Source organism: Salvelinus namaycush, chromosome 9, assembly GCF_016432855.1.
Source record: "Salvelinus namaycush isolate Seneca chromosome 9, SaNama_1.0, whole genome shotgun sequence".
NCBI lineage: Eukaryota > Metazoa > Chordata > Actinopteri > Salmoniformes > Salmonidae > Salvelinus > Salvelinus namaycush.
In genome coordinates, this window is record NC_052315.1 from 26,720,579 (window position 1) to 26,737,221 (window position 16,643).

Here is a 16,643-nt window from a genome sequence, read left to right on the forward strand (position 1 = left end):
GGTGATGAGATGGGATACCCAAGCACAACTGGCAACATGTCATTCTGAGTTTATTCATATATATTGCGTTTTATCTGTCATGTTTTGTCCTGTTGACATGAATGTAAACAGCCCACAGAAACATGATCACACATTATACACCAGCATGTTCCTGAGAGCGTCAGGCTACTTATTGACAGAAGTAAGTGAGAGTCAGATGTCTATCACGCAACCTCGCTCTTATTGACAAAGATCCTCTGTGAGCTTTTAATGAGATTAGAAGGAAACATTCTCAGAGTTTTGGTAATTCAACACATGGTAATGAGCCAGCCCTATCAATGCCCTCCTCAGCTGGCTGTTAAAGTCTTCTAATGCTATTGGAGGATCCCTCTGAGGCCCTGAGCTCCATCAGCATAAGTAATGGCGGTCAATAGTGTGAATTATCAAGGAGGAAGACGCTGGAGAGGGGAGGGGATGGGTACATATAGGCTCTGGCTCTTAGCCAAGTCCTCATCAATAGTGTTGAAAGGCTCCTGTCAATGGGAGAGAAGCAGGGGGGGGGAGGGGCACACCCAGCCGAAAGCTGTCACAACATTCTATCAGGTCATAATGATGATGTCACTAAAAGACGAGGAGCTACATTGGAGCCATTGAGGGTGTAGAACAATGTGGAGCAGTGATGCCCTGAGCCCTCGCTGCTTTACTGGGCTGGCAGCTGGTCACAAGGTACCCTCATGGAGGCTCTGTCTGTTGGAACAGGGGTCACCCTGAGGAGAGGAACAGATTGCAAAGCCCCCATCACCACCACCCCACTGCCCCTCTGTTGCCCATGTCCCCCATCAGCCACAGTCCACTGACCCCTAACCCAGCTGACACCATGATACATGCCACCACTCTCCACAGCCACCCTTGTCTGTCTGTCCAGATCGTTTCAGAACACAAGGGTTTGCCAGTCCACCTGCAACAGGCAAGACAAAGAAAAACTTCTCCTGACTCTTGTGACATGGTCTTTCAAGTGAACCAAGGCTAGACTACGAAGACTAATATCCGACGTTGGACCTCACATGTTTGAAAATGAAACCGTTTTATGGCTACCTTCTATACCCTTGATAGCTTTTTGGTGCTACATTCAAACACCTTAGGTAAAGTGTTATTATAATATAAAATATTTTAATAACCTAATAATCCTCATTCCATCCCTATGATGAGGAGAATTCAATCTGATTTAGGTTGAATGAAAATGCAGTCTGTGTGTTTCTATTACTCTCCCAGAGGCAGAACACATTTCAGTTCCCAGGTAGTGTGAGTGTTGTAGCGTTAGTACAATGCCCTGACCATAGAGATCCTATTCAATTACTAGAGGGCTGTCAAACACTCAAAGTTCAAGAACGGGGTGAAAATGGCAGTCATATTGGCAGGGAGAAATCCAAACCAGTCTATTTGGAATGAATGGCAGGAGAGGCATAATCCTGATTTTACATATGCAGGAAAATAAAAGGTATGTGATATATTTAAGTGATAATGCCAGAGAAGCCGGTGTTTGGAGGATATATTGGCACGGGTGTTGTTAGGCCCGAGACGATGTTGACACTGGCTTCGAGGGTATTATCACTTTTATACAACGGGATACCAACATATACACAAATAATGATTGACATATTTTCATAAAAAACGTTATTTTGATTAATTTATTTATACTATTTCATCCTTCCACGGCATATAGTCCCGAGACAAATCTAGGGTTGCTACCCAAGCAGGCTGGTCGTTCGTTCTATCAGTTCAGTTGCCATGATGGCTGGCAACGTTCTTATTCCTTGCTTGCTAGTGTAGTGTAGCCAGAATAACAGCAAAGTAGCTGCATTTGCATTTGTTTAAGCTGTTTTCTAGTGATTTTTGGGGGGGATGCATCCATAATGAGCTAATGATGTGCGATTTCGCCGACCGACCGTGCAGGAGAACTCCTCCACAGACCCCCCCCCCCCCCCCCCTCCCCATCTCAGCCTGATGAGGGGCCATCTGTGACCATTCGAGAGATGTGTAGGGGGGACGGAGGACAGGGGGCAGATGATTTTGTACACCAGCTTCAAACAGCAGATGATGACCTCCCCACCAAGCATCTCTCTTCCATGTTATTTTTCCTCATCTTTCCCTAGACATGAGAGACTGGGGCGTGTAACCACTGCCTCACAGCTGCACAGGTTACAGGCATGATCAGTTGTGATGCCAGTGCCCGGCCCAACACAGCACAGGGCATGGCAGGCTGCAGCTGTGTCATAGCAACCCAGCTCCTGGGTCCTCCTCAGTGGTAGAGTGGCATGGCTGTCAGAGAAGAGGGACCTCATCTACACCACCGCCCACTCAAAGATGGCGAAGAGGGAGGGAGAGATGTAGGCAGTGTGGCTTGGATGCAGTACAGGTCAAACACACAGATCACAGACTACAGGATATAGGACAGGTCAAACACACAGGTCACAGACTACAGGAAATAGGACAGGTCTAACACACAGATCACAGACTACAGGATATAGGACAGGTCAAACACACAGATCACAGACTACAGGAAATAGGACAGGTCTAACACACAGATCACAGACTACAGGAAATAGGACAGGTCTAACACACAGATCACAGACTACAGGATATAGGACAGGTCAAAGAAGACCCATTCAAATTTGTCCGATAGGTAGTAATTTTATCCTATAAGTATGTGGTAAACTGCATATTTATAAATATATGTGGGGATATTCAAACTGACTACTTCACCTGGATAGAGTAGTGATGAAGGGTTTCAATTCCGAGAATGCTCTTAAATAAGGTCATAATCCTCCCTCAGAACTAGGGTTGTTTAACCTAAAACTTTCCAAGCAGCTGGTGTGTGACCCAGATCAGAACTAATATCCATCCCAGCCGCAGCAGTAAATGGGAGCAGTGCAGTAATGCTTGACTGTAGTGGAGCCCGTGGGGGTGTGGGGGGCTGAGACGCTGACGCAGGGTGGGGTGTGTAGATTTACAGCCCCATATCCCTGGTTGCTTGGTCCGGGCTGCAGGATTAATCAGGCCCTAATTAACTCCACACTTCTGTCGGAGCTCTCCTGCTGGCCCCCTGGCCCCTGTGTGCCATGTGGCACAGGGGGTCAGCCTGGTGGGCCTGGCAGGACGGAGTACAGAGCTACTGGAGACAGGGAGCGCCCAACAACTAATCCGCAAAGACCCCCTCAACAGCCCCACGGCCCAGGGACACATGCCCCAAATAGCTGACGTGACTGGGCAGGCCGTGACTGGGCAGGCCGTGACTGGGCAGGCCGTGACTGGGCAGGCCGTGACTGGCTGGGAGCATCACTCTCTACAACTCTCTCTTTCGCTCTCTCTCAGGGTGTTTGTCTACAACCCCCATGTAAAATCTCTCTTCAGCATCTCCTGGCAACACCACAGTTAGGTCTGTCTCAAATGCCTAGTTAAATAAAAGGTTAAATGAAAAAAAAAAGTAGAAAAAAATGTCCGTGACTGTGTTACCGTGGAAACGCAGTGAGAGAGGTCTCCTAGCAGTGACAGGGTATTAGTCACAGCACCGTCGGATAAGAACAGGAGAATCCTTCACTATCAATCTATTCATCTGTCATTTCTATGGTAGAGAGAGTGTCAAGTGGGAATAGAAATGCTTCCATGTTGTTTGGACTGTGGAATAAGCAGTGTTAGGCTTTGCTTTTTTACATGAATGCACTATTGACACTAGAACATAGCCTAAGTTCCCCATTATTTCAAGCTTTATGTATTTCCTGTCTCCTTACTCAAGGTTGGTCCCTTCTATCCCTGACCCTACTGAGAGGACCATGAAAACATCAAAGAGCCAGCCCCTATTAAAGCCATGACCACTAGGTTTACTACTCACTAATAAGGCCAACCTCACACACCACATATACACACACACAAATAAACACCCATACATGGCTACACACATCCTCACACTAATGACACCACTCAGGAGTCAGGAGTCAGGAGTCAGGAGTCAGGAGTCAGGAGTCAGGAGTCAGGAGTGGGTGTTGAGCTGATGTGGTGCGTGTGTGAACCCTGTGTCCCTCCACTCTGATCTGGCCTCTCTCTCTCTCTCTGGCCTCTCTCTCTCTCTGGCCTCTCTCTCTCTCTCTGGCCTCTCTCTCTCTCTCTGGCCTTTTGACTCCCCCAGCCCAGAACAAAGATCGCCCCTGGCTCCTGTGATATCCCATCCCTTTGATGAGAAACCACTGGAGCACAGAGAGAGAGGCTTCTGGGGATCTGCTTTTTACGCTAAGGGGAAGACCCATGTCCCTCGCTAACCCCTTTCTCTTTTCCCCATCCCTCCCCAATATCTGATGTAGGCCTTCCCCATCCCTCCCCACTATCTGATGTAGGCTTTCCCCATCCCTCCCCACTATCTGATGTAGGCCTTCCACATCCCTCCCCACTATCTGATGTAGGCTTTCCCCATCCCTCCCCACTATCTGATGTAGGCCTTCCACATCCCTCCCCACTATCTGATGTAGGCTTTCCCCATCCCTCCCCACTATCTGATGTAGGCTTTCCCCATCCCTCCCCACTATCTGATGTAGGCTTTCCCCATCCCTCCCCACTATCTGATGTAGGCTTTCCCCCATCCCTCCCCACTATCTGATGTAGGCCTTCCCCATCCCTCCCCACTATCTGATGTAGGCCTTCCCCATCCCTCCCCACTATCTGATGTAGGCTTTCCCCCATCCTTCCCCACTATCTGATGTAGGCCTTCCCCATCCCTCCCCACTATCTGATGTAGGCTTTCCCCATCCCTCCCCACTATCTGATGTAGGCCTTCCCAATCCCTCCCCACTATCTGATGTAGGCTTTCCCCATCCCTCCCCACTATCTGATGTAGACTTTCCCCATCCCTCCCCACTATCTGATGTAGGCCTTCCCCATCCCTCCCCACTATCTGATGTAGGCTTTCCCCCATCCCTCCCCACTATCTGCTGTAGGCTTTCCCCATCCCTCCCCACTATCTGATGTAGGCTTTCCCCATCCCTCCCCACTATCTGATGTAGGCCTTCCCCATCCCTCCCCACTATCTGATGTAGTGTTTCCCCATCCTTCCCCACTATCTGATGTAGGCTTTCCCCCATACCTCCCCACTATCTGATGTAGGCTTTCCCCATCCCTCCCCACTATCTGATGTAGGCTTTCCCCATCCCTCCCCACTATCTGATGTAGGCTTTTCCCATCCCTCCCCACTATCTGATGTAGGCTTTCCCCATCCCTCCCCACTATCTGATGTAGGCCTTCCCCATCCCTCCCCACTATCTGATGTAGGCTTTCCCCATCCCTCCCCACTATCTGATGTAAGCTTTCCCCATCCCTCCCCACTATCTGATGTAGGCTTTCCCCATCCCTCCCCAATATCTGCTGTAGGCTTTGTTGGGAGGTAATAACAGGACCAGCCCAAAAAGGTCCCATCAGCGCTCCACTGCTCAGGGCAATGTTTCCCCTGTGATTCCTTCTGCACTCTCTCACTCTCCCTCTGTCTCCCATACTCACTTTCTCTCCCCTTTCTCTACAGTATCAGAGCAGAAAATGAGTCCACAGTAGGTAATGGAGGGGAGACCTGGCAGGCAAGAAACAAGGCTTTTAAACACACACTCACACACTCACTGACCTCCTTACTCAGACTGCATCACATCTACAGAGGCAATGTGTGAAACTTAACTTATCCAGAGCAACTTCCATTGAGCAGCCACAGATAGATTACATATAGATTCACCTGGGTCCGTAGTGAGGCTGTACTCTAGACATCCCTCAGTGCTGCTGACCAATGAGCCCACATGCCATGTCCTAGAAGAGTGAACTCTGATTCTATAAAGACTAACCCAACCACTTCAACCCTGCTTCATCCCCACACACTTCAAGTTGGGCTTCTAAAGCTTGGGCCCCATTGAGTGCAGGCAGCGCCATAAAAGCTGCATCCCAGCATGAGCTCAGGCTGGGGGGGACAGAATTGTTGTATTTATTATTTTTTTTACCTTTATTTAACTAGGCAAGTTAGTTAAGAACAAATTCTTATTTACAATGACGGCCTAGGAACAGTGGGTTAACAGCCTTGTTCAGGGGCAGAACGACAGATTTTTACCTTGTCAGCTCGGGGATTCGATCTAGCAACCTTTCAGTTACTGGCCCAACGTTCTAACCACCTGCTGCCCCAGAATGGGACTCCAACCACAGCCTCCCACCCCTCCCAGTGTTCCCTTCCCAGAGCACAGCACAGAGCAGCTGGGCAGGGACACTCACATCTGGAGCCTATGTTTATACACAGTCCCACAACATTCTGAGTGCATAGTGGAGCACTGTGCAGAGATGCCTAGTGAGATGCTTACTGAGTTACTCACTGCCCAATGCAGTGGTAAGGAGTCTAATGGCTATGTTGAGCAGGTACCCCCCCCCCCCCCCCCCCCCCCTCCCTGTTGATGTGGGCTGAATCAGAGGACCTTTTAGAGAAGGTTCCCCGCACCTTTCCCGCACACAATGCGGGAGACACTCTTTTAATCTCAGTGCTACTGAGACACGAACCCCAGAGGGCTGCAGAGTACTGCCTACATTAACACAATCAGACAGGAGCGCTTTCTTCATTAGGAGAAGGACTTCTCTGCTTACATAGACAGAGAATGGGAGGGAGAGTGTGGGAGGAGAGATATAGAAGGGGAGTGAAGAAATAAATAAGTGGTAGTGTGATAGTGCATGGCTGGGGTGTGTGGCCGAGCACACAAGAGCTCCTCTGGCTCCCAGGCTGAGACTAGATGAGGTAAAGCTACAGGGGCCGTGTGGGAGTGAGGCACAGAGAGAGGTAGTGCACACAGGAATGTGTGGTTACAGATAAAGAAGGCCACAAAAGTACAAGCCTGCGAGGCACTAACAGGAACACACAGCAGCCGTCTCATCTCTATGGATGAGCTCATTTCTGATCTTCGGACCGGCAGCTGCACTGCTTTTAGACTGTTGCTCTAGCCTGCGGGAGAGTGACTCCTCGGCGTGTACATCCATCCATCTCTCTCTGTTCCCTGCCCACATTCCCTCTCCTCACATCATCCATCACAAGCGAGCACACAAACACACGTGTATCTAGTATATTTATGTGCTAAATAGGCAACAGCACGCAGCCATTTCTTCAGCAGGTCACACACACCTTCATTCTCTCTCCCCTGATGCCTCACCCACCCCCATCCTCCCTCCCTCCCTCCCTCCACGACAAACCCTCCCCCAAAAAGCCCGCCTGCTCCTGCAGATAAGCCCCCCCCCTTCTCCTCCCTACATTTCAAGTGAGCGCCCGCCAGGTCTCTTTAAACACTCATGAGATTACACATTTACTTTCAGAGCAGGCAGCCCACGGCAGCCCACAAAACCACCAATAGAATCTCAATCTCCCACCTTTTTCCACAGGTGCAGTGCAGAGGGGAGGAGAGGAGCTGAGTCCCATAGCAGCTTGTGCTGTTAGCCTCCGGCTGCCAGGCTCCTTATCACAGCGTCTCTCACCTGCACACAGGGTCATTAGGTGATAAGGTGATAAGGTGATAAGAAGGCTTGGATCTACCTCGATGGCCCTAATCAAAGGAGCCCAGGCTCAAACAGGCCGCTCTTCAACTCCACCTCTCCACCAACCGTCAGCCTCACACAATAGCAGTGAGTTCTGCTATGAACATGTCAGTCACAGACACACACTGTACTTTTAAATAATTTCTAAGACAGTAGCAGGAGAGAAGGTTGTAAAAGATCACGTGGTAGCTCCAGTCCCAGTGGAGTCTGTCATTCCTCCTCAATGTCTGAGTGGTGCAACTCTCAAGCCCCTATCAGCTTAGCATTTAGCACATATGAGGAAATCAGTGAATTCTCCTATAGACATACAGGAGCCAGGTCATGACCTCTTACAGCAACCCTGCTAAAGGTACTGAGGGCGATAGCAAAGAGTCTGGATGAAATATATCCTTTCTGATTCATTGGGTTTCAGAGACACAGAGTACAGTGGTGTTTTCAGCTCTAACACAGCTGGGTGTTTACTGAGGCCACTCAGGTTCTGTCTTCTCTTTCAGATGAGAAGAGGACAGATAGACAGCGGTGAATTGTTTACTTGTTTGTTTCTCTGGCTGGGCTAAGCAGTTGCTGTGGTTTGAAGGAGAGGTGGGGGTTGTTTTTGGGCGGCTACGTGGCATACCAATGCAGCATAAATGGATTAGGTAGAAAACTAAAAAACACTGAGTCGGTCCGAGAGTGTTGACTGAGCGAATGGAGAGGACGAGGACAGGGGGGGCTGAGCGAATGGAGACGACGAGGACAGGGGGGGCTGAGCGAATGGAGAGGACGAGGACAGGGGGGGCTGAGCGAATGGAGACGGCGAGGACAGGGGGGGCTGAGCGAATGGAGACGGCGAGGACAGGGGGGGCTGAGCGAATGGAGAGGACGAGGACAGGGGGGGGCTGAGCGAATGGAGAGGACGAGGACAGGGGGGGCTGAGCGAATGGAGAGGACGAGGACAGGGGGGGCTGAGCGAATGGAGACGACGAGGACAGGGGTGCTGAGCAAATGGAGAGGACGAGGACAGGGGTGCTGAGCAAATGGAGAGGACGAGGACAGGGGGGGGGGGCTGAGCGAATAGAGACGACGAGGACAGGGGTGCTGAGCAAATGGAGAGGACGAGGACAGGGGGGCTGAGCGAATGGAGACGACGAGGACAGGGGTGCTGAGCAAATGGAGAGGACGAGGACAGGGGGGCTGAGCGAATGGAGAGGACGAGGACAGGGGGGGCTGAGCGAATGGAGACGACGAGGACAGGGGTGCTGAGCGAATGGAGAGGACGAGGACAGGGGGGGGGGCTGAGCGAATGAAGAGGACGAGGACAGGGGGGGGCTGAGCGAATGGAGAGGACGAGGACAGGGGGGGGCTGAGCGAATGGAGACGACGAGGACAGGGGGGGGCTGAGCGAATGGAGACGACGAGGACAGGGGGGGGCTGAGCGAATGGAGACGACGAGGACAGGGGGGGGGCTGAGCGAATGGAGAGGACGAGGACAGGGGTGCTGAGTGAATGGAGAGGACGAGGACAGGGGGGCTGAGCGAATGGAGACGACGAGGACAGGGGGGGGCTGAGCGAATGGAGAGGACGAGGACAGGGGTGCTGAGTGAATGGAGAGGACATGGACAGGGGGGGGCTGAGCGAATGGAGAGGACGAGGACAGGGGGGCTGACGAGGGAAGGAGGGAGAGAATTCCAGGCCCTTGAAGGAGTGTGCCAGGGCCACACCCCTTCAAAAGACATCCTCTTTGATGTAAGGCCTGCTAACCAATCACAGTTGTTCCAGCTGCTGCTGCTGCTGCTTGGCCTTCCGCAACCCTGCCCAACCCTGCCCCCGTCTCCCATCCCCAGGCCCAGACCAGGCTTGGCTGGCACAGCTGACTGGGATCAGGGCGCCCCCCTGCTCCCTTTCAAAAGTGCCAGTCTGGGGAAGGCTCGTCGTACCAACTGGGTATTTTACCAACCTCCTCACCCCTCCAACCTGCTCAACTGTTGCCGGTTCATCTAAGGAAAAGGCTGAGGTGGTCAGCACACAAAATCAAGATAGCAGCATAACAATCTAACACTAGTGACATGGGTCTAGAGTGAGATTCTGAGTGTGTGTTATTCCTTTACATTTACAGACAAGCTGTGTTGTCTTCCTGCTTATCAGATGTTTGCCAAGTGTAACTGTCTTTGTACTAGTCTCTACCTCCTCCAGTTGAGCAGCAGAGGATGCTGAGACAATGCCGGTGTTTTCCCTCACTCCCTAATTAGTCTTCATCCCAGTGTGTATGTGAGAGCTTTGTATGTGTGTGTGTGTGTGTCTGTGTCTGTGTGTCTGTGTCTGTGTCTGTGTCTGTGTCTGTGTGTGTGTGTGTGTGTGTGTGTGTGTGTGTGTGTGTGTGTGTGTGTGTGTGTGTGTGTGTGTGTGTGTGTGTCCAAGGGGGGCGGAATGGAGGGGTTCACCTCGGGTACAAGGACAAGTACTAACAATACAGGTCATTTGACGATCTGCTGCTACTCTGTGCTGTACTCCACTCAATATTTATTTTTGGCTGAACTACACTGCTTGTAATGACTATATGCTGTCTTCTTATACATGTACCACCTAATAGGAGTTTGTTTTATTTTGTGTATGTGTGAGTTAACTTTTGTTTTGTCCTCTAAACTGGCCATCCCATCCAACAGTACAATGAATGTCATTGTTTGTATTGCTGTCTTTTTTACTTTATTTTTATTGGAAAATAATAAACATATTATAAAAACAAAACAATACAGGTCATTAATTCAAGGTAAATATGTGCATAAAATAACCTGCACAACACAGCGTTAAGAGGGAATTACTTTGACAACAATCTCTACCACTTGACCATCATGTTAGGCATTTCAGATCCTACCAGAGCAACTCTCTTCATATTTATTATGTTTTACTGTGGGACTGTGGTTAGATACAAAAAAAAACACAGTACAGGATTTTCACTTGTATTACTCCCTACTAGTAGTAATTCTTCTCCTCCCTCTCTACTTCCTGTACTGCCTGCTGTTGGGATGACATACACTATATGACAGGTCTACCGGACTGAGGCAGCACTCTAGAATCAGCCAACATTTGGAAACACTCTGCTCTGGGCTGGAGTGTGAACTCTGTTGGAGTCCTCTGTCTTATCACTGGGCAGGAGCTCCTCATCGACCCCGTCCACTGTTTCTCTGTGAGCCCTGGCCTTTCTCTTATGTCCCTCATGTCGCCTCAATCCAAATGTCACGTGTGTTTGTTTTGTCTTCAAATCACTCACTCCCTCTTTCTACAGTTGGTATTCTCCTCTCGTTTTCAGATTGTTTTGAAGTTGCACCCATACATCATTGGGGATAAGTCATAGGTTTAACACACTCACAGCAAGGGGACACAAAGGCAATGTTTGTTTTGCCAGATACTACTGTTTAACTCTCTGTACCTTCTCTTTGTGAGCGTCTGTACTTTTGTATCTGACAGATAGCTGGCCTTATTGAGAGGCAGATATCAACCATGCAGAGGCCCATCTCTAGCCCCCTCTGTGAAGGACAAAGCCCTGTGGTCATGCCTCTTAGACAGACAGACCTGCTGTGGGGTGAGAGGAGCGGCCACAGAGATACTGTATCTGTGTTCTAATTCCCTTTCTATGGCAGCAGCAGCCAGGTCAAAGGCCGACCTGCAGACCTACCATACGTTACATTCAGTATTTTGCAATTAAAAAAACATCACACTGTGTGATGTTCCCAAATTAAAATTTTGATATCAATAGTTTTTACATACAAACTCAGAATCAATTGGGCGCATTTGAAAAAGAGACCTAGGTAACACTATGTCTTCCCTATTAAAATAAAGGTAAAATATATATATATAATAATAATAATAATCACTGGCTTCCCCAAAATAACATGGTCGCTGTGGTAGAACGTTTATTTTGATTGGTGATTTTGTTCGTCATGTAAACAGGATTACCAGTGAAATGTTTATTTTTGCAAAGCATTAATCAAACTATTATATTAGTCTGACTATTCACAATAATCGTATTCTTATGTGCATACTCAAGTGCCGGCCTTGTTCTTATTGGTCAGTCACCGGGATCGGCTCGTAACACCAGCCATACTACACGATAAAGGCTAAGCATTTGTCGGAGCCTACGACTGAACGTAGCGGTACCTAATCGGCAGACCGAGACCCTGTCACACTGAACGAGCCAAGACGTCCAACAATCGTTTATGACCTAAGAATTTGCCCCATGAAGTGGAAATTTTGTCTGAGACGGCAAAATCGTTGCATAATACACCTAAAATCGTACAGTCTGTGGGGACTTAAGATGGTGAGACATCTCATGTGATACGCCCCCTCCTGTAGGGACCAGGTGCACCTTGCTGCTGCCGCCCAATCACTCCTCCATCATCATCATCACACTTCACTTCCCAGCGCTGCTCTCACACATGGCTCAGTGCTCTAAGGCAGGCCTGGGCGGCACTCCCTGGAGAATACCAGCCACAACAAACTGTACTGTTACTGTTACCGCACTGGCTGGTACTGGTACCCCCCCTTCCAGCCTGCTGCCTGTTGCTGCTGCTGCCTAACAGAGCAAAATGCTTACTCACCCAACCCCAGCAGATAGATCCCTGAATTATTAAAAAAAACATTATTTATTCCAATATATGTCTCCCTCTCCTCATCTCCCCTCTCTCTTTTGGCTTTTCTTTTATCTTTCTATCCTCTGTTTTCTTTTCTGTCATCCCTGCGGCTTTGAAAATGACATGGAGCCTTGAGCTGTTGTTGAGAGTGAGAACAACAGACAGAGGACATGAGGGAGAAACAATAACAGGATACCAAACATATCCCAACCAGGATGAGGTCAGATGACAATATATTTAAGATTAGAGGAATGTGTTTGTTGTGTAATGTGCAATACGTTTCAAAACAGACTTACCTTTCCTAGAGGTTTGGAGGAGTCCCAGCTCCTCTTCTCTATGGAGGGGGGAATCTGGTAGATATCCTGCCCAGGACCAGGCCCTCCTGCTGAGGGAGGCACCTGATAGATGTCCTGAACAGGAGCGTGGAACTGCTTCTGGGAGAGCATGGGGGCCTTGGGTGGGGCTTGGGGGCCCATGGGTATCTGGTACAGGCTTGAAGGGGAAGGCTTGCCATGGTTGGGGGGCATCATGTAGATGCTGTCAGGTAGGGCGGGGACAGGCCCAGGGTTGGAGAAGGCAGGGTGCATGGCTGTGTACTGGGAGGAGGGGGAGGGCTTGCAGTAGGCACTCTGCGGGGGGAAGGTCAGCTGGCTCGGGCTCTGGGCAGGGCCAGGTTGGGAGGCATGGGGGAGTGGAGACTGCTGCTGCCCAGCCTTGTCGTACATGCCCACCAGGATCTTGAGGCGGTTGCCAGGGACGATGCCCTGGCGTCCATGCAGAGAGCAGAGCCACCAGCCATCCAGACCCTGGGTGTCCCGCTCCAGTACCGTCATGATGTCACCTTTCCGGAAGGACAGCTCGTCTGGGGACTCAGCCACATTGTCGTACAGGGCCTTGGCCAGAACGTTCTGCATAAGAAAGGAGAGAGGGTTAGTTCATTATTCCTTTACAGACAAGCTGTGTTGTCTTTAATTGATTAGATTCCCAGAGTTTGTTGAACAAAGTTCCAGATGTTATATTGGGTTGTAGTGTCCTTCAGTGAGAAACAACATTTACTTCCATAATGTTATACTGTCAAATTCCCTAGTGCCAGGGCAGGCTGACTCCATAGACCAGACTCAAGACCTTCCAGGACAGTTAAATAACTATAAAACACAGCTGACACCTAACAGCACACAACACAGGCTGCATCTGCCTGCCAGGAGCAAACACAGCCACCCACTCACTATGGGATGCTTTGAAACTAAACCAATATTTGGAGCGCCCCCCTGACCGGTACCTCTTCCTCTCCCTCCCCTAGTACAGAGTGGTAAGGCAAGTCTGGCATAGGGCTATATATATATATATATCTCCTCCAAGTGCCCCCCTTCACTAGACCACAGGTCGCTAAATTAGCTACGTTTGATTGGTTAATTGTGAGGCGCCTCCACTTCCTGATTTATTGCCTGGCTTCACGTTGTCCACCTTAGTCCATATGTGTGTTTATTAAGAGAGAGAGGGAGAATCCATGTTGCCTATATCAGAGGGGCCTAGTTTATCTGTCTATTCAGCACCCAGGCCTCTATCCAAGAGCAATGCCACACAGGGCACAGGGCTGATCATTTACGACCGAGAGAGCTACAGCTCTGTCTCCCACCCTCCTGCCCATGGCTATCTCCCTCCCCAGCCCAGATGGACTATCACTGGGATGAGGATGTTTGTGACCAGCCTGACAGGGTGTGGGGACAGGGTTCCATGCAGTGGAGATAGTGTCTGTCTGTTCACAGTGTGGTTATTAATACGGTCAGCAGAGGTTCCCCCGTCTAAAACCCATTATAACACATCCTGACCTGACTATCTCTGTCGTTCTCCCTATTACAGGTACACAGACATACACACATGCACACGCACACATAATTGCACGCACGCATGCACACACACCATAAATAAATAATATATATTTCCCATATTCTTTGTGCTGCCTGAATCACAGCCAGATAAAAAATGTACCACCCCCACCATGGCCAATAGCGGTGTGTGGGTAAAACCACTGAGGAAGCCAAGCCAGTAAAAAAGCCATATTACAACCTATGTTGTGATAATTGCATTGTTTTCTCTATAACCCGTTCATTCATACACCAGCGTGATATACAATAAGGCTGAGACAACAAACAGACAACAGTCACAGAGTAGCAGAATAAAGTCAACTACACATATGTTTGTTTCATCACAAAACCGGAGAGCAACGTCTGTCCGTTGAAGTCCACAAAGCAAATATTACAACTAACAAACAGTTATGACCTGCAGCATGGTCAAGCAAGTTAATGTTTGACAGTTTACTAAACAACTGCTGATTTAGAACCACAGAGTTACCGCAAGTCAGCACAAAGACAACAGGAGCCCTGCCTCCGCTATTCCAGAACCACTTCAACTTAAACATCGTCAATTCAACAAGGCTATATATGCTTAGTTTAATACACTGAAAACAATCAAAGATACAAAAAACAAGTTAGTCCAACCAAGGTTGCTTACAAATGTCCTTGTTTTACATGAAATTAGTTGCAAAATGAATAGGAAATATAGTCAAGACGTTGACAAGGTTATACATAATTATTTTTAATTGATATAATAAGTGTGTCCTTCAAACTTTGCATTCGTCAAAGAATCCTCCATTTGCAGCAATTACAGCCTTGTAGACCTTTGGCATTCTAGTTGTCAATTTGTTGAGGTAATCTGAAGAGATTTCACCCCATGTTCCTGAAGCACCTCCTACTAGTTGGATTGGCTTGATTTTTTACATACCATACGGTCAAGCTGCTCCCACAACAGCTCAATAGGGTTAAGATCAGGTGACTGTGCTGGACGCTCCATTATAGACAGAATACCAGCTGACTGCTTCTTCCCTAAATAGTTCTTGCATAGTTTGGAGCTGTGCTTTGGGTCATTGTCTTGTTGTAGGAGGAAATTGGCTCCAATTAAGCGCCGTCCACAGGGTATGGCATGGCGTTGCAAAATGGAGTGATAGCCTTCCTTCTTCAAGATCCCTTTTACCCTGTACAAATCTCCCACTTTACCACCACCAAAGCACCCCCAGACCATCACATTGCCTCCAGCATGCTTGACAGATGGCGTCAAGCACTTCTCCAGCATCTTTACATTTTTTCTGCGTCTCACAAATTTTCTTCTTTGTGATCCGAACACCTCAAACTTAGATTAGTCTGTCCATAACACTTTTTTCCAATCTTCCTCTATCCAGTGTCTGTGTTCTTTTGCCCATCTTAATCTTTTATTTTTATTGGCCAGTCTGAGATATGGCTTTTGCAACTCTGCCTAGAAGGCCAGCATCCCGGAGTCGCCTCTTCACTGTTGATGTTGAGACTGGTGTTTTGCGGGTACTTTTTAATGAAGCTGCCAGTTGAGGACTTGTGAGGCGTCTGTTTCTCAAACTAGACACTCTAATGTACTTGTCCTCTTGCTCAGTTGTGCACCGGGGCCTCCCACTCCTCTTTCTATTCTGGTTAGAGACAGTTTGCGCTGTTCTGTGAAGGGAGTAGTACACAGCTTTGTACGAGAGCTTCAGTTTCTTGGAAACTTCTCGCATGGAATAGCCTTCATTTCTCAGAACTAGAATAGACTGATGAGTTTTCCGAATAAAGTTCTTTGTTTCTGGCCCTTTTGAGCCTGTAATCGAACCCACAAATGCTGAAGCTCCAGATACACAACTAGTCTAAAGGCCAGTTTTATTGCTTCTTTAATCAGAACAACAGTTTTCAGCTGTGCTAACATAATTGCAAAAGGGTTTTCTAATGATCAATTAGCCTTTTAAAATGACAAACTTGGATTAGCTAACGCAACGTGCCATTGAACACAGTAGTGATGGTTGCTGATAATGGGCCTCTGTACGCCTATGTAGATATTCCATTACAAGTCAGCCGTTTCCAGCTACAATAGTTATTTACAACATTAACAATGTCTACACTGTATTTCTGATCAATTTGCTGTTATTTTAATGGACAAAACATGTGCTTTTCTTTCAAAAACAAGGACATTTTGAAGTGACCATAAACGTTTGAACAGGAGTGTATGTGGCTGTCCATGGTACTGATTTCTGTATGTGTGTTTGCGTGCGCGTGCGTAAAAATATAATATATAATAAAATGAAGTTGACTCACCCTACTTATAGACTACTTGAACACCAATGCCATCCTCCTCTCTTTCATGTTGGTAAAATGGTCTTATGACTCTGTCATAAAGTACACTTTTAGTTTTAGTTTTTAACCCTAACTTCCTGGTATGGGAAAAATGAACCAGCTAAGTTAGCTAGCTAGTTAATGTGAGCCTACTAGGCTACATATTGAACTTTAGTCATCTCAGGCCAGTGGCACAATATATTAATTTATGGTTAGATCAGAATCGCCGTCATAAGCATTGCCTGTACAGAGAATTAAGTCAAAACCACAAGTCCAAATCCACTTCTCCATCCATGGCTTA

At 48.3% G+C, this 16,643-nt stretch overlaps 1 protein-coding gene across 6 annotated transcripts in view; it reads right to left on the minus strand.

Annotated features, from left to right (window-relative positions):
- LOC120053907 (breast cancer anti-estrogen resistance protein 1-like) overlaps positions 1-16,643 on the minus strand; it is a 116,141-nt gene that overhangs the window by 11,684 nt on the left and 87,814 nt on the right. For 5 of the 6 annotated variants that reach the window (XM_039001209.1, XM_039001206.1, XM_039001205.1 and 2 more), the window contains exon 2: positions 12,470-13,081. In XM_039001209.1, the coding sequence (XP_038857137.1) occupies positions 12,470-13,081 (612 nt within the window). Of the gene's footprint in view, positions 1-12,469; positions 13,107-16,643 lie in introns of those variants that run through there. The other variant, XM_039001211.1, reaches the window with a different exon arrangement.